Source organism: Gymnoscopelus microlampas (genome assembly GCF_963454915.1).
Source record: "Gymnoscopelus microlampas genome assembly, chromosome: 3".
In the NCBI taxonomy this organism is placed as follows: Eukaryota; Metazoa; Chordata; class Actinopteri; order Myctophiformes; family Myctophidae; genus Gymnoscopelus; species Gymnoscopelus microlampas.
The window spans coordinates 52,070,621-52,097,137 of NC_139940.1; the positions used below are offsets into that span (position 1 = coordinate 52,070,621).

Consider the following 26,517-nt stretch of genomic DNA (forward strand, 5'->3'; position numbering starts at 1 on the left):
CCCTCAGTACCGAGACAGTGGGCGGCAGTGGCTCAGGGGTAGAGTGGCCGGGTAGAGTGAACTGGAAAACCGCAAGGTTCCCAGTTCGATCCCGGGCTGGGGCGCTCCCCTAGAGTTAGTGTCGAAGTGTCCTTGAGCAAGACGCTGAACCCCTAATTGCTCCCGATGAGCAGGTTGGTGCCTTGCATGGTTTCCTCCGCCATCGGTGTATGAATGTGTGTGTGAATGGGTTAATGGCACAATCAATGTAAAGCGCTTTGGATAGAAGCGCTATATAAATGCACCATTTACAGTGGACGAGGAGAGCAGTCTTTCGTTTGTCTGGAAGCTGCTCGTTGGAGAATCCCAGCGCATCAATATTGGCATTAGAATCTTTCAGACAATGTGTCCATGGCACTGTGGGTTCCCCGGGCACCGTGAGAAACACTTCGGGTGGGGGAAGGCTAAATCCAGCCATCCTTGTCGCCAAATGTTGTGTGTTGAAAAGACTGACACGCACACACGATTCAACGTCAGAGCATACACTGCTTTACTTTCCGTGTCTGACAGTACAGAGCATACTTCCTTGTATTAGCACGCGCGAGTTTTTTGTAAACTATATACTGTTTGGTATGTCAAAATGACTAACTGAAAACATATACAAAGCATCACTACTTCATGTAGGTAAATTTAGCATGTTTAGAATGACCAGTATACATCACAGTATCACATAAACTCTTATTGAAAATATAGTGTGCTGAGGAACACATCTTACCTTGGGCAAATCTAATCAAGACTGGCACCCCTCTAACATGGACACCTGTGTTACTCAATAAGGTGCCGCCCACTAACCAATAAGAAATGCCCTTAATTAAGGAGCAAGTGGAACCCACTAATCTCTGTTACGCGCGCGTGCGTGCGTGCGTGCGTGCGTGCGTGCGTGAGAGAGAGAGAGAGAGAGAGAGAGAGGGGTGTTTTTGGTGCCTGTGGTTTAGATACTTTCAGTTCACATGCCCTATGTGCAACTAAACTTATGTGTCCATAACACATAAGTATAGTTGCAGGTTATGTTATTCTGGTTATACTGAAAACCTGAACACATTAATGAAGATTAATTGTTTCTATCATGCACAAATGATCAGGAATTCATCAGAGGATTGACCACTAGGGAGGGAGCATGGATTGGTCTGAAAAGGACTGCAGGAAAATGGATCTGGGTGGATGGAACACCACTGACAACACAGTGAGACATTTTACACATTTTTATATTGTCATTCAATCAAAGTCACTGTATTTGTATGTGAGTGACTGAGTACATGTGATTAAAATATCTCATGTTGTTTGCTGTTTACTCTGCAGGTACTGGGGCAGGGTAATGCCTCGTAACAATGAAGCCTACAACTGTGCAGTAAACTGGGACGGTAGTGGAGGATGGTATGATCAGAAATGTACACTTATTCGCAACTGGATGTGTGAGAAGTGATGTTTCTCTTAACTTCATTGATGAAACTGCAGCTTAGCGTTCTGCTTTGTCAAGTTAAACAGTAGTAATTAGTAGTGAAAATGACAAAAACCCAAACATTTTGTTGTACAGATGAACAAACTGTTGTAATCACATGAACCCCATGAACGCTGTCATCCCTATTCTGGAGTGAAGATTCAAAAATAACCGATCTACAAGCTCAGGTCGCGTAGCAACATGACATGTTGTGATCTTGTGGTTCGGCTATAATATTTGCAATGAAGATTCTGTGTAGTGAAAACAGGAGGGGGCCTGGTATAGAGCCCTGAGAAACTCCAGTCAACTAAGGATATAGGGCTTAAATGGTTAATACAAACCACCTACTATTCTAACTCTCAGATTGACTCTTCATTGTTCTTTCTGTACTAAAGTGAGTGAGATGTAAAGAACATACTGTTGCTGTCGGGAAGAAACCTCTTATCTTCATATTCTAGCCTTTTGTGTTTTTTTTGTAAATGAACGCCCTACTTGATCCTTCTACAGCGTCACACAAAATTATCAAAAGTAGCAGATCTACAAGAAGCGCGAAGTGACGCGTTTTAAGCTTGTAGATCTGCTACTTTTATTCTTTTTTTATTTGATTCCTGAAAAGTAACAATTTTGGAAGTGAGGTTTCCTGCCGAAAGAGACGATATGCAATTTCACCATTTATGAACTGTTTGGTACTTCAACGTAAGACACTGTCTCACAGCAAATATAGATCTACAAGCTGCTACAAATGCTTCGCAAGGCGACGTGTTGTGAGCTTGCAGATCGGCTATATTCGTTATTTGTGACTTGTTTTGTTTAGGGTTTTTTTACAGACTTTTGAACATTTTACAAATGTTTGCCTTTAATTACATGCTCCCAATTGTGACGCCAGGGCTAATTACATTTTACTTTATTGTATTCTATTTTGCAGCATATGCTTTGCCGTTATGGTATTTAGCTTTCATTATAGCCTTTTGATCTTCTTATATATTTGTTTTATTGATGTCACAGCTGTATTGTAAGTACAGTACATGTGACTAGCTTTATTGTTACAGTGAATCATTAATAATGTGTCGTATTGTAACCAGAGTTTAAAAAAAGAAAGAATTTCATCAACTTGTAAACTGAGCAGTGGAAGAATTTAATAAAACTTTACTCAACAATAGTGTTGTTCCAGTGTGTTTTTTCATAGCTTCAAGTCTGTGTCTGAGTTTTGGGACTTTTCATCTTTATTTGGCACGTGGAGAGGGACAGGAAACAGGGGAGAGAGTCAGGCAGTGACATGCAGCAAATCCACCACGTTTTCAGGTTGGGACACGCTGTCAGGCATCAAAGCATATATGGTATGAACCTTAACCCGTAAATAGCTCATGTATTCTCATGAGCTTAGGTCCAGACTAAGACTATCAATGTTTGAAGGATTTACTGTATCTTGTCTCATCACTGTCCTGACTCTCTCAAAACCAACATGGACAACAATTAAAGTTAGTGATATTTTTCAATACAATAAGTGTTAAATAGCTCTATATCCCCATAGTAATCATTGCTATAGAGTGTTTGTTGCAGTAACAGGGGTCTCCCTGTCTGTACAGCTCTTTAGTAAACAAAAAATGCAATAGAGGAGTAGTTATTGTGTTCATTCAATCAACAATAAATAACCTCATAATAGACTTAAAGATTGACCTGGCCGTCTGCACTTGGACTGACTGGACATACATAATACTGTGCAATCTATCAACAAATCAGGAACATGTTCATATGAGCATGCAGGGGGTAGAGGGGGGTTATAGGGCTAGTAATCTAATGATGTGTGACGGGGGGAGCATGTCATTAACGCTGAGGTCAGAACGGTAACCCAAGGCTGTAATGACTGGATCAGTTGGACAATCAACGGAATGAGTGGCAGCTGTGCGTGCAAGCCGGTTACATGGCGGCTTTCCGACATGTCGCCTTTCCGACGTTAACGAACCCTATACCTAACCCTCACCCTAACCCTAACCGCACGCGGAAGCCACTAGTCGGAGTGGCGAGATGTCGGCGTGGAAGACTGTTACCACGCAAGCCTACAATAACACCATATAGTTCCACATTGTTAGCACCATCGTATCTTATGTTCGGCAGGCATCTTAGGGCGGATTCACACTATGGTCCCGGGTGCGCACCCTGGACCACTTGGCTGATGTTGTGGTAGTGTGAACGTTGCGTATCGTTCCCCGAAACGGATCACCGTACCGTACCCGAAACCACCTCCGGAGGTAGTCTCGGATCCAGATCATGCGTATTTGGGTACGGAACGCTGCAATGTGAATCCATCTGTACAAACAGGAGGAAGTGGACTGCTAATCATATATCATTTATATATTTTTATAATGACGCATTATTTTAGCTGGGTTATACCTTCTCATAGTTCTACTTGAATGTTGACAAGAAATAATAATCCCGCTAGTGTTTGAGTAGCGCGAGTGGTGAAAAACAATAAACAAAAAACACATGTGTGGCGAACGTATATATAAGGATAAATATACCACGTCACTGCTAAAATACCAAGGATGCATCAGTGACGTGACTATCATATTGATAATAACAAAGACGCGAGTTACATTTTGAGGTTTTAAAGACCAATGCACACACTGCTTTGGTTGTGTATTGTTGTTCTGTTATTATTATAACTGAAGACAACGTCAGGAACACAGTCAAACTTTTTTTCTCAGAAACCGTAAGAGCTAGAGTTACTAGATTTGGAGGAAAGGTTCATAATATTGTCCGAAATTATTATAAAAATAATTAAACCAATCGGCCTCATGGTGGCACTATAACAGCCCCCTTTACGTTTTGGCCTATAACTTTTGAACCGTAGGTTGTAAAATCAAAATTTCTTTTCCCTGGATTCCTTGGGTCATTACGCAACTTTCCATATAGGCCACGCCCATTTGCGTCTGGATAGATTTTCCGCCATTTTGAATTTTCTTCAAAACACACTTTTAGCTCCTCCTCCCATATATTTTGTCCACATTTCACAAAAATCGGTACACATGATCTCTGGACCCATGCGATAATCTGGACCGAAACAGAATTTTGATAGTCCATACCGTTCGTCCGTAAATGGCTTCCAAAGTTAGCGGAAGGGGCCCGTTTTACAAAAAAGGCCACAAATCACGAACGAAACGTCCAGTCAATCCCAAATTTGAATCACATGTCAAGGGTGGTTTATTCAACAAATTCCCAAAAGCATTTCCACTTTGATCCATAGGGGGCGCCACAAATGCTCAAACTGTAACCGTTTGATGCAAAAACCTTATGTTGGGGGGATCAATCCTCTCAAAATGAAACGCAAGTGATCTCAGGAGTTATGTGACAATGTAATTGGCGCAGCCTCTGATGGTATTCCTCCCAGCGTATTCCTCGAGTCCCGACGGCAGCGATCCGCGACTCGCGTCGGCGCAACCACACTCTGCAATTGCCCTGAATTGCGACGCGTCTAGTTCACTCTGACAAGTCACTTTTCTTCTGTGAATTACATTCTGTATCATCCCAAAGCCCCATAGTCAACAGCGCCCCCATGAGGCACATATTTACCATTACTGTTAATTTAAATGGTCTCGGGTGCGCAAGAATCTTGGCCAATGTGAATGCTGGCCAGCTGGTAGAGGCCAATCGTTCTCGGAAACGGTTCGAAGCAACCGGACCCAGTCTGAATCCGCCCTTTGTCTCCCGGTACATGTTGGGTTTTTGAAAGAACAGCTAAATTGTGGTTTGTGTGGTTGTTGGGTTCGTGACCTCCATTAAAAGCTGACCAATGCTTATATTTTAGCATGTGATAAGATGACCAAAACTGCTGAGCAGTCTAAACACTGCTATGACCAGCGAGCTCATGCCACCCCTTTATTGACTGGTGAGAATTTATAGGATAATAGAAACAGACAGAGGTAATAAGGCAGGGGTATTCAACTAGATTAGGCAGGGGGCCACAACTGTAAAATGATTTGGAGTTGGGGGCCACACAGCACGCGCGCAAATTCTTTCGGGTCTAATTCGGGTCTAATTCGGTCTAATTCGGGTCTAATTCGGTTCTATTTGACCAATATAAATCAACCTTTTTTCGGGTCTAATTCGGTTCTATTTAAGGTTCTAAGTTAAGTTCCAATGAAAGATGGCCTTTCAAGAACTAATGAAGGATAAATAATTTGTACTGTTTTAACTTTGATAACATAAAAACGAACATATATTTACATAAATAATAATTATGAATTTATTTATTTTTTGGAATATGGCCAGGGGCCACAAGGAAGCTCCTCGCAGGCCGCACGTGGCCCGCGAGGAGCCGCCAGTTGAATATCTATGTAATAAGGGAAGCTACTGTACATGGGGGTTGGGATCCCGAACCTCACCTTATCTGTGAAACAGTAGGAGACACAGGCCTATAGTGTATAGAGTGAAGCCAGAGAGGTGTGTGTGTGTGTGTGTGTGTGTGTGTGTGTGTGTGTGTGTGTGTGTGTGTGTGTGTGTGTGTGTGTGTGTGTGTGTGTGTGTGTGTGTGTGTGTGTGTGTGTGTCAGTCCATGGCACCATGTGATAATTATTAATGCATCAATACAATAACATGTCAATTTAATTTGACTCACCTATGGTATTAGGTATATTGTACTGTATAGATCAGGGGGCTTCAACGTTTTTCAGGTCAAGGACCCCTTAGCTGACAGAGAGATGAAGCAGATACATATATTGTGTTGCAGTTAAAACTTTTTCATAGATGTCATAGACGTATTCAGACTTGTTTGACAGCACTATCATCAGTGATTTGTAAATTAATGTTTTTTTTTATTATTATTATTTTTTTGTTTATTTGTTTACACACTTTGTTTACACTTTTCTATTAATATGTTGGATTCATGTAAATGCAGGGCCGTAACTACCGTGACTCAGACAACGCAGTTGCGTTGGGGCCCAGAGTCATTTGGGGCCCACCTGTGCCGTGGGTAAAAACAGCCCCCCAACAGCTCTAGTAGAGAGGGTAGGCTTATAACATGGATGAAGTCAGAGGAGGTGAGGGCTCGCCGGCTGCGCTGAGCTGCAGTGTTGCCATGTCCCATGACCCCACTTTGGGCTTCTTTGTTGCTCATAAATATTTTTGGGCTTGTTTCTAAAGTGTAGTTGCTTATTGGGCTTGTTTCCTACTGTTGTTTAAACCAGTGATTCTTAAACTTAAAATTGGTGAAAATTTTAAAATGTTCATTGCAAGGACCCCCAGATTAATACACCCCCCCATCTGAAAAGATGTCATGAGCTTGTAGATCGGCCAATTTCAATTTGCCGTAGCCCAGTCGCTTCTTTTCATAGACCTGGTGGCTTATTTACCTCGCAGAATCTGGCAACACTGCTGAGCTGCTGCTGCTGGTCTGTTCACAATCGTGGCAGCTGCGTCGTTCATCTCGCCCTTGCAACTACTGTAAAGTATGCAGCTGTTTATAGACTGAAATGCACTTTTTAGGTTTTCTATGTGTTGTGTTATGTCTCAATACATTTTTTTTTATTTTCTAAAATTAAGGAAACAGAGAACCGACAATTTTGTCTATAAAGGCCAAATCTCCCTAAATGTAGGCTAATGTTCCAATACCTATTTTATTTGTGACCATGTGTAATGCAAGCACAATGAATAGGCCTAGCTATCTGAATTTGATTATCATATTAGGCGTTTCTTATCATGTATAGGTTTTGCCTGGGCGTTTCCATAATTGTCTGATCGGTGGAATTAACGGCTGTGCAGGGGGGGGGGGGGTTCAGGGCCCGCGGTGACCACCCCAGGGCCCACTGTCGGCTCGTTACGCCACTGTGTTAATGTATGTATTTTCAGACATTTAACCTCTTAAACCCTCAATACTTAGTAAACCTGACCTTTGGTTCTGTACTTGGTCTGCTCCTTTTTCCCTCTACACCAAATTCCTTCGCCGAAAATAGCCGATCTGCAAGCTGACCCCCAGAATTGGAATGTAAGAAAAACGTACCTACTGTATCACACAAACATTTGGCCCACCTGTAGTAACTGTGAGGACCCTTAAGGGGCCCCGGACCCCTGTCACCCCTGTCATATTGTCATTAATGAGATACAGTATTGTAGGTTGTAGGCCAGCCAAAGGCATAATGTTGTGACACTGGCAAGGTAAAAAGTTGTTAAACCAGCCATATGAACAGGCTCTTAACAACAGTCAGTATACAGTATCTGTAACTGTTAGATCAAGACAGAGTGCCTGACACATATGACTTACTGTAGTGACCATGTGCCATCAACAACCAGTTGCAGAGCAGGGGTGAGAAAACATGTCTTGAATATTGACTGGTCAATGCCATATGGGGCGTTTTGTTCAAATGAGGAGCAATTTGAAAACCCAGACCAAAACATCCATCCACTCCTGCTCAGGTTTGCTGGTCTGAATATGAACCCCAATGAATCATATCAGGGGAGAGGTGCATTGTGAATTAACACAGGAATGACCCTGGCAGAATGTCATCGGTTCAGTTGTGTTACCTGTTTTGCAGAGCTGGATCCCTGAATTGAATACACAGGGCCACAATGGAAACAAGCCCTGAGGGCTTTTTGTGTTATCCTTTTAACAATCTTTGTAAACCGTACCTCTGTAAAATCTGCACACTGTTAATAAAGTATTCAATCAATGAAGGCCTGCCAGGCCCAGGCCCAAGGGCCAAAAGGTTAGGGGGCCTTATAGGAAATTGGGTCAAATGAGACCCACTGTTACAGAGCCTGAATTTCAGAAACTGAACCGAAACCCCTTTGCTTTCCTCAGTACTTGCTTTCCTAATAGCTCTGGAATGTTTTGTGGTTTGTCTGTTAGTTCCCTTCCAGTTTCATGTACGTTAAACATCTGAGGTTCCACTTCCTTTATTCGTTTTCTCAGCAGAAGTCTGTATTGTGGTTCGTCGGAAAGTGTCTTTCCAAGTAAGCTTTCTTCACCATCACTAAAATACATTTCCCATTTAAAGGATAGGTTTCATCCCTGCTGATAAATGAAAAACTTTGAGAATAGGCTATACTATACATACAACACATTCAACTATTACCTACAGTATGCATGGTACCGTAACTTAATACATTTACATTGATGTGCTATCGTATTAATGCATTAATAATGTATTCTGACCCTGAGACTGCCTCACGGCCCCTCAGGCCGCGAGGCAGTCTCAGGCCCTGAAGCCCTACAAGCTCAAAACACGTCGCTTTGCGTTGCGTTTCGAGCTTGTAGATCTGCTACTTTTGATGCTTTTGTGTGACGCTGTGGTATGATCAAACAGGGCGTTAATTTACGAAAAAACACAAAAAGTTAAAATATGGAGATACTGCCCGACAACAACGTTATGCTGTATATGTTACCCACATACAGAGAAGCATTTCTGGCTCATGTAGTACCATCTATGTACAAAAGTATTTAAATGTATGTAGATTGAACTTCAAGTATTTTATACTTCATTTGTCTGTGCCTTCATGTTATTGACCTGTTACAGTATGTTCTGTGGTCTGTGTTCCTTTCCTCTCTATTCTCTCTTCCCTATTCTAACTCTTCCTTTAACTGCACATGTTGACAGCTCTCACAAAACAATAATTTCACCAACTCTTTTTTGTTATAATTGTTTTAAAGATTTTTTTTTTTTTTTCTGCCTTTATTGATAGGAAAGAGGGAGAGAGAGACGGGGAGAGACACAAAGCAAAGGTCGCCGGGAACGGGACTCAAACCCGTGACGCGCTGTCAGGCTACATTGAGCCTAGGTGCATGGACCACTAGGACAGCGATCGGGGCCTCTGATTCTGATTCTTATCCACTCCCTGTGCAGATCACTGGATACACAATGACACACAGTTACCACCACACTGTATGGAATGATATTTTAAGTCATGTACGTGTACTGTTACAATACAATGATATTAAGTCATTTTTTACAAAATACTAAATATCGATTGAACAATACAAACAGCACTGTTGTTTTTACTGTAGCACATATAATAGGAGACAGGATGTGAGGAGCTGTGTTTTGAACATACTCTTGCCTGTGTTTCCTGTCTTTAGAAGAAGGTCTCATTATTTGTACATCAATTCACATCATGCATTGCTAGCTATCATTATTATCTACTATATCTCAGTGCTACTTACACTCTATTATACATATTTTTGTGGCTCTTTACAACTTGTTTCAAAATCAGGTTGTTTTATGATTTCGGTTTCATCTAGGATGTAGTTTTGTTCTCTTTTCACCAGAATCTGACGACTCATATTCACATGAACATCATGTGGTAAAGAGTTTATTGGCTATTCTGCATTGTGTGTGTGTGTGTGTGTGTGTGTGTGTGTGTGTGTGTGTGTGTGTGTGTGTGTGTGTGTGTGTGTGTGTGTGTGTGTGTGTGTGTGTGTGTGTGTGTGTGTGTGTGTGTGTGTGTGTGTGTGTGTGTGTGTGTGTGTGTGTGTGTGTGTTCACATAGAAAAGCATATCTGAAACCACTTGGGTAGGACAGTGTTAAAGTCAGACTAGACAGAGCTCAGCTCAGTCTCTCAGAGCTCAGTGAAGACAATAGGACAGTTTGACAAGACAAGACAACGTGAGTAACATTTAGTAACATATTCATGATGAATAAAGTAGAACATATTGTAATCACTTGATGCATAATATGTGAACATTATTAAAGTGTACTTGTACTAATTAACTTCATGTTACATTTTTGTGTTGTTCCTTTAGATGTCTGGCAGGCCAGGCGGATCAAAGAGGGTGAGGTACTTTGGAGGAGTCAGGGAGGAGATGGTAGAGGAAGAGGACAGCGATACAGACAGTCTCAGATACCAAGGCTTACAGGAGGCTACAGGAGATCAAGGTACACAGTAACACACTTACAGTGTTAAAGTAGTAGTTTCTAGGGGTGTAACGGTACAGGGCGAACATAAACTGTCCGCTGAGCTTAGAATGTATTATGACCAGCACTTATAATACTTCATAAACCTTGTTATAAGTTGTTATACATGATTATAAACATTTACAGCAAGTGTTATAATGCCATATAAGTGCATTATCATGCATTATAATAGCATAATGCATTATAGACCTGACCTTAATATACAGTCTTACGTTGAACTCTACTGTACTATTATCCTCCAGATGTCCAGAGAGCTATCATCGTTAAGAGAGGCAGCTTCAGAGCATGTGCAGTGTGTGTCACAGTGCTGTGTGTTCTACTAGCAGCAGGAATCATTGGTATATCCATGTACTGTGAGTATCATCTGGTCTAAGTTCATATTCATGCTCTTACAATAATGAAATGATGCTTCACTTGTGATAGTTTGTGGGTTCACTTCACAAGTACTTTATTATACTGTACATGTTTAGATATAGGGCCCAACTTCTACCTGGCGTAAAGCGGTGCTAGGCACAGTCTAACTGTTATTACTATTTTCCAAACGATACAGTTGACATTTTTACACCCACATATAGTCTAAATACCAAATTATAGTGTGCCTATTTAGCGTGTGTGTGAGTGAGTGAGTGTGTGTGTGAGTGTGTGTGTGTGTGTGTGTGTGTGTGTGTGTGTGTGTGTGTGTGTGTGTGTGTGTGTGTGTGTGTGTGTGTGTGTGTGTGTGTGTGTGTGTGTGTGTGTGTGTGTGTGTGTGTGTGTGTGTGTGTGCGCGCGCGCGCGCGCGTGCATGTGTGTGTGTGCGTGTGTGCTGGTCTTAACATGAGGTGTGGTCTGGAGCAAACAGAGTGCACTACTGTCTTCCGCACAGAGAGAAGCATTTGCGCTTAGACCAGCTTTTTAGTTAGTCTCTCAAGTTAACTGCCAGCAGATATTTCCTTATGACGGCACATTATTTGGATTAAGATGTGGATTCACAATTTATGCACAATGATTGCAATCAAAATCCTTCAGACTTCATATTACATTTCTGTGGGACTCCACATTGTGGTTAAAAAAAAGATTAATGATCTGGGCAAGATTATCAATATTATGCATTGGTAACAGCCCATTTTCAAGACGAGTAGTGAGGGGGAAGACAGCAAGGGAGTAGTATCTTATTTATTACAGAACATCTTCAAATACCTCTCATATACGAATGTTGTGAAACCATTGTCTCCTGGTTTTCTTTATGTCTTTATGTCACATTACTGATGTGACATTACTGAGCCTCACGAAGTCCAAAAGAAACATCCATACAGAGGAGAGCGCACACACACATTGTGGCGCATGTAAGCCTAGTCTGGTGTGCGCCCCTGCTGATTCAGTGGTAGTCACACTTGTCAAGCCTCCCTTACCCCTCTCATTCAGTTCCCCAGTAGCCTGGTAAACCATCCCAGTCGTGAAATTCACATTTCATGTGTCTTCAGCTTGATGGTCGCACACTATTCATCTCTTCTAGTCCGTCATTTAAATGCCAGTGTGCCAAGGTTGAAGCGTAGCTGGGAGAAGACACTCTGATTAATTTAATGATTAATACCACCCCTTTGCGCCTAAAATCGAGCTTTGTCTGTGTGTGGGTCAAACAGGGCATGAGTTGTACCTGTTCAAAGTTTGCATTTTACAGCAACTCCCTTTGGCCAATGGTTGTGAGTTTCGGGTCTTCGCCGTTTGGCCTAGCCCTCTACCATATTGCAGAGTTTCGTATATAATATATATATATATATATATATATATATATATGCAAAAATACAAACTTTGTACAGGCATAGCAAACATTTGACCGGCAGCCATGTAAGGGCAATACGCGTTTCCTCATGAACAACTAAACAGACGTGTCACTTTTACCTATAACCTCTGACCCTTAGATCTTCCGCCATTTCATGAAAAACAGTTAAAATCTATCTTCTCCTGAGATTTTTGAGCAATCTGCACGAAACTCTCAAGACATGGACTTTGGACCAATATCTACAAACCCACAAATTTAGCAATTTGTGTGAAACGTTCTACACATAATCTATGGACAATTATCTAAAATCCAAGTTGAAGAGAAGTTTGTATGTGAAAAGAATTTAAACCTCCATGAGCCAATGAATATTGCAGAGGGCAATTTAGAAAAAAAAGAAGAACATCTGTGGATGGGCTACCTTCCCACAGCTTTAAGCTTTAAGAATTCAGTAGCTCAGAAGGTTGAGTGTCTACCTATAAGTCAGAAGGTGCCTGGTTCAAACCCTGACTTGTCAGGCCTAAATTTAAATTGCAGCACAGAAATCATGACTTTATTAATTAATGTATGTGTACTTTTTAAAGACAACATGAAATGGAGTTGACAGTATTTATTTTCAATTTTGTGACATATGTTCAGGTGAAACAGGGGCATGGCGCATGACAAAAGGCAAAACTTTATGCTATGCTGTGTGTAGATGTAGATGAAGTACAACATTTGGCAAACGTTTGCTTGATGACTGAATTTTTAAGACAAGTTTGTTTGTAATCTGCCATTATATGCAGCATAATAAAGAGATAAGTATTTAATATTATATATATATATATATATATATATATATATATATATATATATATATATATATATATATATATATATATATATATATATATATATATATATATATATTATAGAAGATAATAATAGAAAAAATCTACAATCCCTCAGAACTCTGCTTAGCTGTTTCCAATGCCCATTTGTTAATTGCATGGTCTTCTTTCTCTCAAGTTATTCAGTCTATTATATAGAAATACTATATTTCTTATTGTATATGGCTTATTGTGCATATTGCATTTTGCATAATGCTTATAGCATTGCTTTGCCCCCATATTGGTGCTTGCAGCTATATTTAGGGCTCGAGCACTGCACAGTAGTGCGAAGCCCTATTGAAACTGCAATGATTATTATTCCGCTTCCGCTTCTTTTTGAGGGGCAATACGTACTCCAAAAGTTACGCAATTTTGCACACACATTACCAGTGACGAAACATTACGTTATTTAAATTGTCTCAAAGTGGTGCGTGGCCTAATGGCTCAATAGCGCCCCCTACAAAACTTTGTGCTTCAAGCCCGACAATACGGTTTCACCTACATGTATAAAAATCGGTACACACCTGTATCATGTCCCAACTTACGAAAAAGTCTCTTGGAGCCATGACCAAAACAGGAAGTCAGCCATTTTGAATTGATAGTGGCATTTTTGTGTATTTCATTTTCACAGGTTGTACTTTAACGAACTCCTCCCACGCGGATTATCGGATCCGCCTCAAATTCGCTCAGAGTACACAAAAGACGTTAACGATGAAAAGTTATCAAAAGCTAGAGTTTTCGTAAAAGGGCGTGACCGTGGCAAAGCGTCAAACTTCAACGCCAAACAGGAAGTGAGAATAGCCGATCTACAATTCCTATTGGCCGGCCTTTAAACAGCTATAACTTTGGTTCGCAGCATGTTACCGAGTCCAAATTTGGTATGTGGACTAAGACCACCAATAGGGACGAGCTGTAATTTCTGAAGCTCCGCCCCCTCTTTCTTCCTATTGGCCGGCCTTTAAACAGCTATAACTCCAGACAGAGTCCAAAATTTATGGGTGGACTTTTTTTTCCATTTTTTTTTTCCCGAACTTTTTTTTTCCAACCTTTTTTTTCCCAACATTTTTTCATTTTTTTTTTCAAACTTTTTTTTTTTCCTAACCTTTTTTTATTCAAACTTTTTGTCTGTTTTTTTCATTATTTTCCTTTTTTAGGTTTCGGTTCATTTGCTTAAAGGACAACTTTGTTTTTTTACAACCAAGGTTTATATTTTAGCTTGTAATTAAAGTAAATAAAAGGTGAGTGTTCTTTTTTTTTCATTTACTGCTTTCTATAGTTTTAGCAATTTTCGCGATATTTTTTACAGTGGGCGGGGGCATTCTGTCCGGTGGCTAAATATGCCTTTTTTACACAATAAAAAAGGTCCTGTGGTCTTTGATGGCCAGATGTGAGTTATTGGGGGATAGAAGAGCTACTGTAAATAATAATAAAGAAAACACCGGGTTATTGTGTAAAAAAAAATACATATTTAGCCACCGGACAGAATGCCCCCGCCCACTGTAAAAAAGATGGCGAAAATTGCTAAAACTATAGAAAGCAGTACATTTTTACATTTTAACATTCATCTTTTATTTACTTTAATTACAATCTAAAACATAAACCTTGGTTGTAAAAAAACAAAGTTGTCCTTTAAGCTATGTAGCCTTAAAGGCTTGTATCTTGGACAGAACGTCGAGGGTCCGTTCATCGCTAATTATTATCATTATTATTGTGGGATCGCTAAAGCGATCACACTAATGTTATCTTCACTATTTGTGGGATCGCTAAAGCGATCACACTAATGTTATTGCCACTCTTTCTATACTATACTTCCCCCCATTGTTTGGCCCCTAACTAGTCCTTCATACTTTTAGCTACAAACTCCGTTCCAACTCTTCAACGTTCGGCCTACTCAGGACATGTCGGCTAACATTCAATTTTTTGAAATAATTTGTACTTTTAGAGATATTTCACTTTTTACTGCTAAAAAAATCCCATTCATTTCAATGGGGAAATTCATACTTTTAGCTAGAAACTCCGTTCCAACTCTATAACGTTCAGCCTACTTAGGACATATTGGCTACCATTTGAATTTTTGAAATAATTTGTACTTTTAGAGATATTTCACTTTTTACTGCTAAAACAATCCCATTCATTTCAATGGAGAAATGCCATTTAGCCACAGTGGAGCCTAGCAACTGCTCATTATACCCTAACAACACCATATTAGAGCCTAGCAACCACCTATTATACCCTAGCAACCGCCTATTAGACCCTAGCAACCACCGTTTTACCCTAGCAACCACCAGTTTCACCCTAGCAACAGCATACTAGACCATATAAACTGCATATTAGACCCTAGCAACCGCTTATTAGGCCCTAGCAACCACCTGTTTACCCTAGCAACCACCTATTAGACCCTAGTAACCGTCTATTAGACCCTAGCAACCGCCTATTAGACCCTAGCTATCACTGTTTTACCCTAAAAAAAACTACATTTTACACTATTCAACACTGCCAACACTATCAAAACTTTTAACACTAATACTTTAACAACTTTCAAACCTTTCACACCTTTAGAACCTTTAGAACCTTTCAAACCTTACAAACCTTTCAAACCTTTCAAACCTTTCAAACCTTTAGAACCTTTCAAACCATTCAAACCTTTAGAACCTTTCAAACATTAAACCTTTCGAGCCTTTCAACCCCTTCAAACCCTTCAAACCTTTCAAACCTTTCAAACCTAACACTACTAACACTATCAATACTCAATACCAGCAACATTCTTTGCGATCCCACACTGTTTCTTCAGGAACAGTACATTCTAGTTCTATCTATACTATACTTCCCCCCATTTTTTGTCCCCTAACTAGTCCTTCATACTTTTAGCTACAAACTCCGTTCCAACTCTTCAACGTTCGGCCTACTCAGGACATGTCGGCTAACATTCAAATTTTTGAAATAATTTGTACTTTTAGAGATATTTCACTTTTGACTTCTAAAAAAATCCCATTCATTTCAATGGGGAAATTCATACTTTTAGCTAGAAACTCCGTTCCAACTCTATAACGTTCAGCCTACTTAGGACATATTGGCTACCATTTGAATTTTTTTAAATAATTTGTACTTTTAGAGATATTTCACTTTTTACTGCTAAAACAATCCCATTAATTTCAATGGAGAAATGCCATTTAGCCACAGTCTCTCTCTAGGTCGTCCTCAGACGAGCCCTCCATCGTTGCTTCCAGTCATCCCGTTTCTCCATACATCTGGCCAGCTCATTGGTGCTATGGGCTCCTGCATCCTTCTTGAGCGTGTCCACGTATGTTAGTGTGGGGCGTCCTCTTGACCGGTGCCCATGTGTTGGTTCCCACAGCACCAGTTTGCTGGCTGGCAGCTCTCGGTGCCTTTGGCAGTGTCCTGCTAGTCTCATTCTCCTTACAGCAATCTTCTCGCTCACCCTTGGTATTCCCTCATACAGGATTCTGTTGGTAACATGCGCACTCTTGCTGATGTTAAGCACTGCACGCAGCATCCTGGTGTAGCACCCGTCCAGGGACTTCTCAAGGGCTGGTTTCAGGGTCCAGCATTCACTGCCATAGAGAAGAACGGACTCTACTGTCGCGTTGAAGAAGCTGAGTTTGATTTGGCGGGGGAGATTGGAGTTCCATACACTGGTCATGCCATTCAGGGCCCTCCATGCAAGTGCCTTCCTCACTTTAAGATCTTGCTCAGTTGAGTTGACCCATGCACCCAGGTATTTGAAGTCCTCGACTTCTTTCAGCACAGTGCCTCCTGTTGTAGTCAGAGGTTGATGTTCTGGTGGAACGTTGTAGGTGAGGACCTCAGTTTTCTTGGCATTTAGCCTGAGGCCGACCTTGGCGCACTCTAGCTCTACCCTGTTCAGTAGTTCTTGTGCTTGTTCCACGTTGTCAGAGAGCAAACTGATGTCATCCGCATAGTCAAGGTCTGTGAGGACCACTGCGGGGTGTCGCCTCGACTTCCTTGGCGTTAGTGTGAAGCCAAGTTCCTGCTCTCGCCCACTGATTGCTTTCCTGAGCGCATAATGGAGGACTATAATGAAGAGAAAGGGGGCTAGTGTATCCCCTTGCATAACCCCAGCCAGGATGTCAAACTCCTCGCTGTTGCCGTCTGGGGTCACCACCTTGGCCCTTGTTCCTGCGTACATGGACTCTATTGCTCGGAGTAGGTTGGGAGGAATCCGGTATGCCTTCAGGATCTTCACCATCATGCCAGTGGAGCCTAGCAACTGCTTATTATACCCTAACAACACCATATTAGAGCCTAGCAACCACCTATTATACCCTAGCAACCACCTATTACACCCTAGCAACCACCGTTTTACCCTAGCAACCACCAGTTTCACCCTAGCAACCGCATATTAGACCATATAAACTGCATATTAGACCCTAGCAACCGCTTATTAGGCCCTAGCAACCACCTGTTTACCCTAGCAACCACCTATTAGACCCTAGCAACCGTCTATTAGACCCTAGCAACCGCCTATTAGACCCTAGCTATCACTGTTTTACCCTAAAAAAAAACTACATTTTACACTATTCAACACTGCCAACACTATCAAAACTTTTAACACTAATACTTTAACAACTTTCAAACCTTTCACACCTTTCACACCTTTAGAACCTTTAGAACCTTTCAAACCTTACAAACCTTTCAAACCTTTCAAACCTTTAGAACCTTTCAAACCATTCAAACCTTTAGAACCTTTCAAACCTTTAGAACCTCTCAAACCTTTCAAACCTTTCAAACCTTTCAAACCTTTCAAACTTTTCAAACCCTTCAAACCCTTCAAACCCTTCAAACCCTTCAAACCTTTCAAACCTTTCAAACTTTTCAAACCTATAACACTACTAACACTATCAATACTCAATACCTGCAACATTCTTAGCGATCCCACACTGTTTCTTCAGGAACAGTACTTTCTAGTTGTGGGATCGCTAAAGCGATCACACTAATGTTATCTTCACTATTTATTGTGGGATCGCTAAAGTGATCACACTAATGTTATCTTCACTATTTCTATCTATACTATACTTCCCCCCATTTTTTGGCCCCTAACTAGTCCTTCATACTTTTAGCTACAAACTCCGTTCCAACTCTTCAACGTTCGGCCTACTCAGGACATGTCGGCTAACATTCAATTTTTTTAAATAATTTGTACTTTTAGAGATATTTCACTTTTTACTGCTAAAAAATCCCATTCATTTCATTGGGGAAATCCTATTTAGCTACAGTGGAGCCTAGCAACTGCTTATTAGACCCTAGCAACACCATATTAGACCATAGCAACCACCTATCATACCCTAGCAACCACCGATTAGACCCTAGCAACCACCGTTTTACCCTAGCAACCACCTGTTTTACCATAGTAACCGCATATTAGACCATATAGACTGCATATTAGACCTTAGCAAACCCTATTGGACTCTAGCAACCGCTTATTAGACCCTAGCAACCACCTGTTTTACCCTAGCAACCACCTATTTTACCCTAGCAACCACCAATTTTACCCTAGCAACCACCTATTAGAACCCAGCAACCAGCTATCAGACCCTAGCAACCACAGTTTTACCCTAGAAAACGACATTTTACACTATTCAACACCGACAAACCTTTAGAACCGTAGACCTTTCAACCCTTTAGAACCTTTCAAACCTTTAGAACCTTTAGAACCTTTAGAACCTTTTAAACCTTTCAAACCTTTCAAACTTTTCAAACTTTTCAAACCTATAACACTCTAACACTATCAATACTCAATACCTGCAACATTCTTATAACATTCTTATCTGGCAGTTCTACCTTGGCAAATGCCAGGATGAAACTCATTGTCTCCCCTATACATAGTAATACAGTCAAGCCCCTAGCAGGGACATAATAGGGACTATACATTTATGGAAGGATGACTGTCATTACTTGAACACGTAACTTTATAATTTTATGGGACATAATGTGCTATATAGTTGTTAAAACGTTACATAGTGCTTCTTTAATGTAAAAAGAAAAAGTTTGAACTCAAGTTACACTGAGAATATGCAAGCAACATCATGAAGCTGTCGGCTTCATGATGTTGCCAGCATTTTTCTTCTCAAAGCTCCTTTTCCACAAAGATGCTTGATTGCTTCTTAACAGCTGAGTCTTTGTCTATTGTCACATTTTGGTCCTTTGCAGATAATTCAGCCATTAAGGAGTTACAGACAAACAACAACATGACCCTGGACAGAGATCAATGGAAGACCAGCTTTGACAAGATGACCCTGGAGAGAGACCAATGGAAGACCAGCTTTGACAACATGACCCTTGAGAGAGACCAATGGAAGACCAGCTTTGACAACATGACCCTGGAGAGAGACCAATGGAAGACCAGCTTTGACAACATGACCCTGGAGAGAGTGCTGTGTGGGACAGCAGGTGAGAGAGATTATTATAATTATTAGTGTGGTTGCCCGAATGGGCAACCAGACTATTGTTCTCTACCGACTTTATTATTTCACGTGATAAACTTTCTTTCTATTCGCTACTCCTCCCACAGTTTATTTTTCCCAATTTCGTGCTATATGTCAACATGACCGGCTTCACCGGGAATACCGTGCTTGTACCTTGCTAAGAGATTGGTTGTACAGTTTTATTGATATTGATTTATTAGTGCATTAAATTTCCCCATCCACTTTAAAGATGTGGTGCCATGGTTTTGCACTTTTTCTATTTTTCATGTGTCTATGAGGTTGATAGAACTTCATTTAGCCCCCTGGTGGTGTTTTTATGGTGTTTTATGACTTCTGACTATTTTGAGTTTCTACCTGGAGGCTGAAACCTTGAGGGTCAAACGTGCCAATAGAAAAACAGTGCTTTAGTGACATAGTAAAACATACCCTTCCCCTCATTATCATAACACAATAGGTGTGGGCATGAGGAGGAGGAGGGACTAGGACAGGTGGGTGGTGCTAAGGTGGTGGAGGAGGTGCTAAGGTGAGAACCAGGTATACTTAATGAACTGGAGGCGTGTCCACATAAAAACATAATTTTAACAATTTACACTTTTTTGAAAAAAATCTTCCTCCTAGTATAACCACAATACCTGATGATTATGTTTTAGGGGGGGGGGGATCACTGAAAATCACGGCACCCCGTCTTAACCACTTAAACCCTACTGTCTCTTTTCTGGAGAAGTCATACTACAGTAGGTGTACAGTATATACAGTACAGTGAAAATAGCAGATCTACAAGCTCACAACATATTGCGTTGTTAACAGGGGTCACCACCATGCCAGCTTGTGGTGGACAGTTTCTCAAAATTAGATTTTTTGTCACGGACATACATAATAAGTGGTGAATAATATTACAGAAACCATAGGCACATAATGGGGGTAAACAATAATGCACAGCTAATGATGCAAACACAGTAAAACACTGATGGATACAGGATAGGTGGGCACTAGGCACATCTGGGCACCTCCATTTTGTCCAAAATGCTAAAAAAAAAAATATTTGAAAAATGTTCTTTAGTATTTTGTGAAGTATACATGATGTGAACATGTGTATATCATTATCAGACTTAATTCTATCCTTCAACTTCTTGTTTATGCCCCAAAATGACATGGATATATACTATAGCAAATTTGATAGCAATTGTAAAATGCTTAAACATTGCTTGAACATTAAACAGCAATAAAATAAATTTACATTTGGACAAAATAGCCAATTTAACACTGAGGTGCCCACTCTTCCTTGGTGCCCACCTAACCACACTGAATATTAAAGTTACCTGACCTCTCCACCCCCCCCACCTCTCTCTCTCTCTCTCTCTCTCTCTCTCTCTCTCTCTCTCTCTCTCTCTCTCTCTCTCTCTCTCTCTCTCTCTCTCTCTCTCTCTCTCTCTCACCACAAAGAGCAAGCAAAGCAGTCATGCTGAATTCCATAGTCGACATTGAGCAGCAGAGACAATAATAATACATATTACTATTTACTATGTGGACAATAGCCAGTGGCAGTAGGCTACATGTATGTAAAGCAAACCTACATCAGCCATAGAGCATGTCCATGCCCTAGAGGAGACTCATCGCAACTACATTAAAAGTTGTACCACTTGCTTGTACTCACCTGACCCAATAATTAACTTGGGGTCAGCTAATTGTCCTCCAGTTCAGTGGTTCTCAACCTGGGGGGAATTGAAAATGGACCAATTTTCACAATTTGTACATTTTAGTGTAGTCAAACTAAATTGAATGCCTCAACTACTATCCTATATAAGTGCTTGTCAGGGTGGGGGGTCCCCAGTTCAAATATGATTATTTTGGGGGGGTCACGGCCTGAAAAGGTTGAGAACCACTGGTCTAGTTTCATATCCATTTGACATTTAATGGCAGAAAACAAGCATTTAGTAAAATATCTCCACTTTCCCATGAGATTAAGACGGAATTCATTCTCTCCACTTCCTCCAGTGAGCACATAATGGTATGGGGGCGGGGCACACAGGGCCCTATTCTGGGTGCCGCCTTACCCATTATCCCTAAACCTCTTTGCAATTTTTTCCTATTTTGAAAAACATTTTCAAATTGTTCAACTAGCCGATCTACATCGACAGGTTGTGAGTTTGTAGATCGGCTTTTTGAACTATTTGAAAATGTTTTTTAAAATAGGAAAAAATGGCAAAGAGGTTTAGGGATAATGGGTCGACAATGTACTGGTGCTTTGATGTGGGTGTGGGGCAATTAATGACAAGAATGTAATATGTCATCCCGACACTTTACCATATTAATTTGTACACGTTGAGGAAATATTAGATTGTGAATATTTAGAGAACACATATTTTTATTTATAATGAAATATATTGATATATTTTTACCAATGTCTTTCTCAAAATCTAAAAATTGCCACAGACATGGACAAGTCTTGCGACATGTTGGTGACCCCTGGTTGTGAAGCGTAAAAGGAGGGGTCCTAGTATAGTATAGAGCCCTGGGGGACCCCGGTCAATGAATTACATTATATAGGGTTTAAGTGATAACTAATCAACATAATATAGATAAAATAAACAGAATTGATCATCAGTGCATTGAAAAGCCATCAGTGAAACTCCTGTTTGATGTTTAGTCAAGTCGTGTCCCAGTGGATGGAAGACGTTTGGAAGCAGCTGTTATTACAGATCTACTCAAAAGAAAACCTGGGAGGAAAGTAAAAAAATATGTCTGAAGACAGGAGCAGATCTGGTGATCATTAACAGTAACCAAGAGGAGGTTAGTGTGTGTGTGTGTGTGTGTGTGTGTGTGTGTGTGTGTGTGTGTGTGTGTGTGTGTGTGTGTGTGTGTGTGTGTGTGTGTGTGTGTGTGTGTGTGTGTGTGTGTGTGTGTGTGTGTGTGTGTGTGTGTGTGTGTGTGTGTTACATCACATGTGTATGTGCTCTAATTCTGTGATTATAGTGAAAACATGAACGTATCAGAGAAAATTAATTTTCAATCATGTACAAATGATCAGGAATTCATCAGATTATTGACCTCCTATCAGTCTGCATCATGGATTGGTCTGAAAAGGACTGCGGGCAAATGGACATGGGTGGATGGAACGCCACTGACAACAACACAGTGAGACATTTTACATTTTGTTCTATTGTCGTTCTATCAAAGCCACTGAGTGGATGTGATTAATACACATCATGTTGTTTACTCTGCAGGTACTGGGCAAGAGGATGGCCTCGTAACGATGAAGACAGCAACTGTGCATCATACTGGTACAATGATGGAGGATGGGGGAATTGGATGTGTTCACATACAGCCTACGGTATCTGTGAGAAGTGATGTTTCTCTTAACTTCAGTGATGAAACTGCAGCTTAGTGTTCTGCTTTGTCAAGTTAAACACTAGTAATTAGTACCAAAAAAGAAACTCAAACATTTTATTGTACAGAAGTACAAACTTTTGTAATCACATTAAAGGAGTAGTTCAACCAATAAAAGTCCTTATTTTCTATCAATTACACATCCCATGAAGCCTTGAATTCATGGAGATTTTGAGTTTTTGTCTCATTCCTAAATCAATAATTTGATGAGCGGCAGAGTCTCTACAAGTCTCCTACCGGAGAACTATTATGACTGACTTTCATAATGTTGTTCTTGTTCTCTCTGTGCTAATGTGTGAGATGTAAACCATTATTATGACTATTGACTAACTTTGGAGGATAAATGAACATCTTGCCAGCTGTGATTCATGTAGAATAATACACCATACTTCTTTTGTGATAAACTAGGATATCGTGGCTGTCGGGTGGAAACCTTGTACGTTCAAAACCGCTAGTTTTCAGGAAATGAAAAAAAAAGAGCCTTTGTTCCAATGATCAGTGTTCTTTTTGGACCAATGTTTTTTTTTGGTCATTATGATTTAGATTTTTCTTAGGTTTATCTCGTTCCCATGAGATGGGAAGTATCCAGAAATACAAATACTAATAACAAAGTACAGTACTCAAGTAAATGTACTTGGTACTGTCAACCATTGATAACAACTTCATTGGATCCATTAGAACACAGGTTTATTTAATTTTTAATTGCCATTTACAGTGATGACATGTCGAGTGATTTCACTTATTTTCTGATGTACTAAATATATATTTGGCCTGTTTTGTCTTTTTTTCTCTTTTATTGATATAGTGGTAAGTTTAATAATTGTTTATTTTTAATAGTTAGGCCTATATCAGACAGAATGGCCAGAAGGCAGAGATTATATTTTCGCTCCTTTTTTTCTGTCTATGACCAAACTCAGGCAATATCGGACCAATCAATATTATGAAACTTTGCAACTACAATCTCAGGAGTGACTTTATTTTTCAAATCATCCTCATGGTGAAGCTATAGCACGTCACTTAAATGTTCATCCTATAATGCTTGAACCATAGGTTGTACAATAATAAAAAACAAACCTTCGATGATGACGCAATTTCCCATACTGTATATGTATGTACTGCCCATTTGCGCCTGACAAGATTTTCCACCATTTTATTTTTCTTCAGACACACATTTTGCTACTAAAGATGATCAGTATCAGTCCTATTTTTTGTATTCCATTCCAACTGGCTATGATTGGCACCGCTCGCCATGGGCATTCGCTCGGCCGGCACGCCTCATGGGGCACCTGCCTTGTTTTAATGTTTTCAGCAGGCGTGCCAACCAATTACGAATTGGGAGTGAGAACGGCACTTCCAGTGGGTAGGATTACCGGGCCATTGAAAAGCAACACGGCTGGGGAGTGCCATAGCGTCAAAACAGTGCTTTGGCCCCAACTTTTTACTATTGAGTGACATTATAATGAGAATTCAGACAGACAAACCCTCATAACAATACTATACTTTAATTTTCTGTACAATGCTGTCCCTCAGCAAAAATAATAGCCGATCTACAAGCAATTTTAAAGTTTTACAAATTCTACACATTTACAAATCTTGTCATGCTCAAAATAGTGGCATCATGGTTAATTTGGTCAAGTATCCTTTACTTTCTTTTATTCTAAATATTGCAACATAATGCTATTTGAACTGTGTTTGATATTTTGCCTTTATTTTTTATCTTATTATACTGTTATTGTTGTCACAGTGTTGAAGTACAATACTTTCACTGCCTGTGATGTTGTCACTGCTGTATTGTAAGTGATATAAAACCTTTACTATTGTAGTGATTCATTAATAATGTGTTGTATTGTAACGAGGTTTATTATCAACTTGTAAACTGGGCAGTGGAAATATTTAATAAATCTTTACTTGACAACAGCATTGTTCAAGTCTATGAATTGACTATGGCAGTGGTTCTCAGCTAAATATGTTAACATAGCACCACAATCAGTTTAACTTTAAACACTTTAACCCTATACACAATGGCTATTTGAAAATAGCCGATCTACAAGCTCACAGGGCATCACAGCACATTGTGAGGTTGTAGATCTGCTTTGTTTTTAACATTATAACAACACACACGTCTCGACTCACTGGCACACCATATTTTCAGATGGGGGTCCGTGGACAAATGCATATTAATATGGGGGTCGTTGATATGAAAAGGACTGAGAACTACTGGTCTATATGGTACAGTATTGTAGGCTTACTGCACAGGCTTATAAAACTATATATCTCATATTGGCACAACTTGTTTGTTTTTTGTTTTTGTTTTTATAGATACAAAGATAAAAAAGAGAGAGGTATGACTAAGTTACAGAATCTGTCAATTTAACCAGAATAGTGAAGCTAGGGTTCATGTTGTTATAGAATAGCACAGCATGTGTGAAGTTATGATCACATGAACGGTTCTGATGATAATGTGAAGAACAGACATTACTGAAATTTGACTTGCCATGACTACCTCTAGTCATATATATATATAACAACCTTAATTTTATTTTTCATCGTCTTTTGTAATATTTTCTTTCACACCAGGACATTGAAATGATCATTAGACTCAAAGCAATAACCTCACCTACTGTATGTATCTCTCAGGCTCCCTCCCTTGTCAGAGTTCAGAGTTTGAATGAATGTATAATTATATGCAGGATGTATTTGCATACAGATGTGAGGGGACTTAAGTTAATTGACTACTTTATTTTTTTAAATATTTTATTTTAAAAAATATCCTCTCTCTTACACTTATGCCAGTGTGCCAGTGATCACCCTCCCCTGTGCCCATGTTGGCACCCGTGACTAAGGTGGGCTACCCCATGTCGGTAGCACTTTAAACGAACGTCCTGTTAACAAAGATTAATTAACAGTTAATAAACAACTTATTAAGTACTTATTAACAGTTAATAAACAACTTATAAGGTAGTTATTAACTTTATTATGTGTTTATAAACGTTTATAAAGAATTTAACGTGCTATTAACAAACATTAATAAACAGTTAATAAGCAACTTATTAGATTGGTTCCCTAGAGGCGCCCTAGATTGGTTCCAGTCATATGTATCGCACAGGAGCTTCTCAGTGGCCGTTGGTCCTTTTTCATCCAAATCCACTACACTCACATGTGGCGTTCCACAGGGTTCTGTGCTAGGTCCAATCCTGTTTGCCCTTTACCTACTTCCCCTAGGACCCATCATAAACAGCTTCATCGGTATCTCCTATCACTGTTATGCCGATGATATTCAATTATATTGTTCATTCAAACCAGATAAAATGGATATGATCAGCAAATTGCATGACTGTATATCTGCCATCAAGAACTGGATGGCCAGCAACTTCCTACAATAAATGAAGAAAAAAAGTTTTAATCGTTGCCCCAGATAGGGTTGCTGCTGATGTTGCCGACCGCCTTGGGTCGCTAAAAACAAATATATGCCCTGATCCTAGGAATCTTGGCGTCATTTTAGATCAGGCCATGCTTTTAGATAAGCATGTAAATTCCGTCTCCCGTGCCTGCTTTTATCACCTTCGCAATATCGCCAAATTAAGACCAGTTGTTTCATACCCGGAGTTAGAAATGATCATCCATGCATTCATATCATCACGTTTAGATTACTGTAAT

General features: G+C 40.1%; 2 protein-coding genes across 3 annotated transcripts in view; both read left to right on the plus strand.

Moving 5' to 3' along the window:
- LOC311041904 (uncharacterized protein) overlaps positions 1 to 2,488 on the plus strand; it is a gene marked incomplete at its 5' end in the record, with an annotated part of 29,334 nt that extends 26,846 nt beyond the window's left edge. Inside the window, 2 exons of the mRNA XM_084052386.1 lie at positions 1,122 to 1,222; positions 1,339 to 2,488. Of these exons, the coding sequence (XP_083908512.1) occupies positions 1,122 to 1,222; positions 1,339 to 1,462 (225 nt within the window). The 3' untranslated portion in view covers positions 1,463 to 2,488. The remainder of the gene's footprint in view (positions 1 to 1,121; positions 1,223 to 1,338) is intronic.
- Positions 2,489 to 9,999: 7,511 nt separating this feature from the next.
- Positions 10,000 to 26,517, plus strand: part of LOC311042602 (uncharacterized protein) — a 32,607-nt gene continuing 16,089 nt past the window's right edge. Inside the window, exons 1-7 of one of the 2 annotated variants that reach the window (XM_084053423.1) lie at positions 10,000 to 10,072; positions 10,210 to 10,342; positions 10,624 to 10,734; positions 19,199 to 19,438; positions 22,121 to 22,263; positions 22,502 to 22,608; positions 22,698 to 24,492. In XM_084053423.1, coding sequence (XP_083909549.1) covers positions 10,210 to 10,342; positions 10,624 to 10,734; positions 19,199 to 19,438; positions 22,121 to 22,263; positions 22,502 to 22,608; positions 22,698 to 22,821 — 858 coding nt within the window. In that variant the 5' untranslated portion in view covers positions 10,000 to 10,072 and the 3' untranslated portion in view covers positions 22,822 to 24,492. Of the gene's footprint in view, positions 10,073 to 10,209; positions 10,343 to 10,623; positions 10,735 to 19,198; positions 19,439 to 22,120; positions 22,264 to 22,501; positions 22,609 to 22,697; positions 24,493 to 26,517 lie in introns of those variants that run through there. The other variant, XM_084053422.1, reaches the window with a different exon arrangement.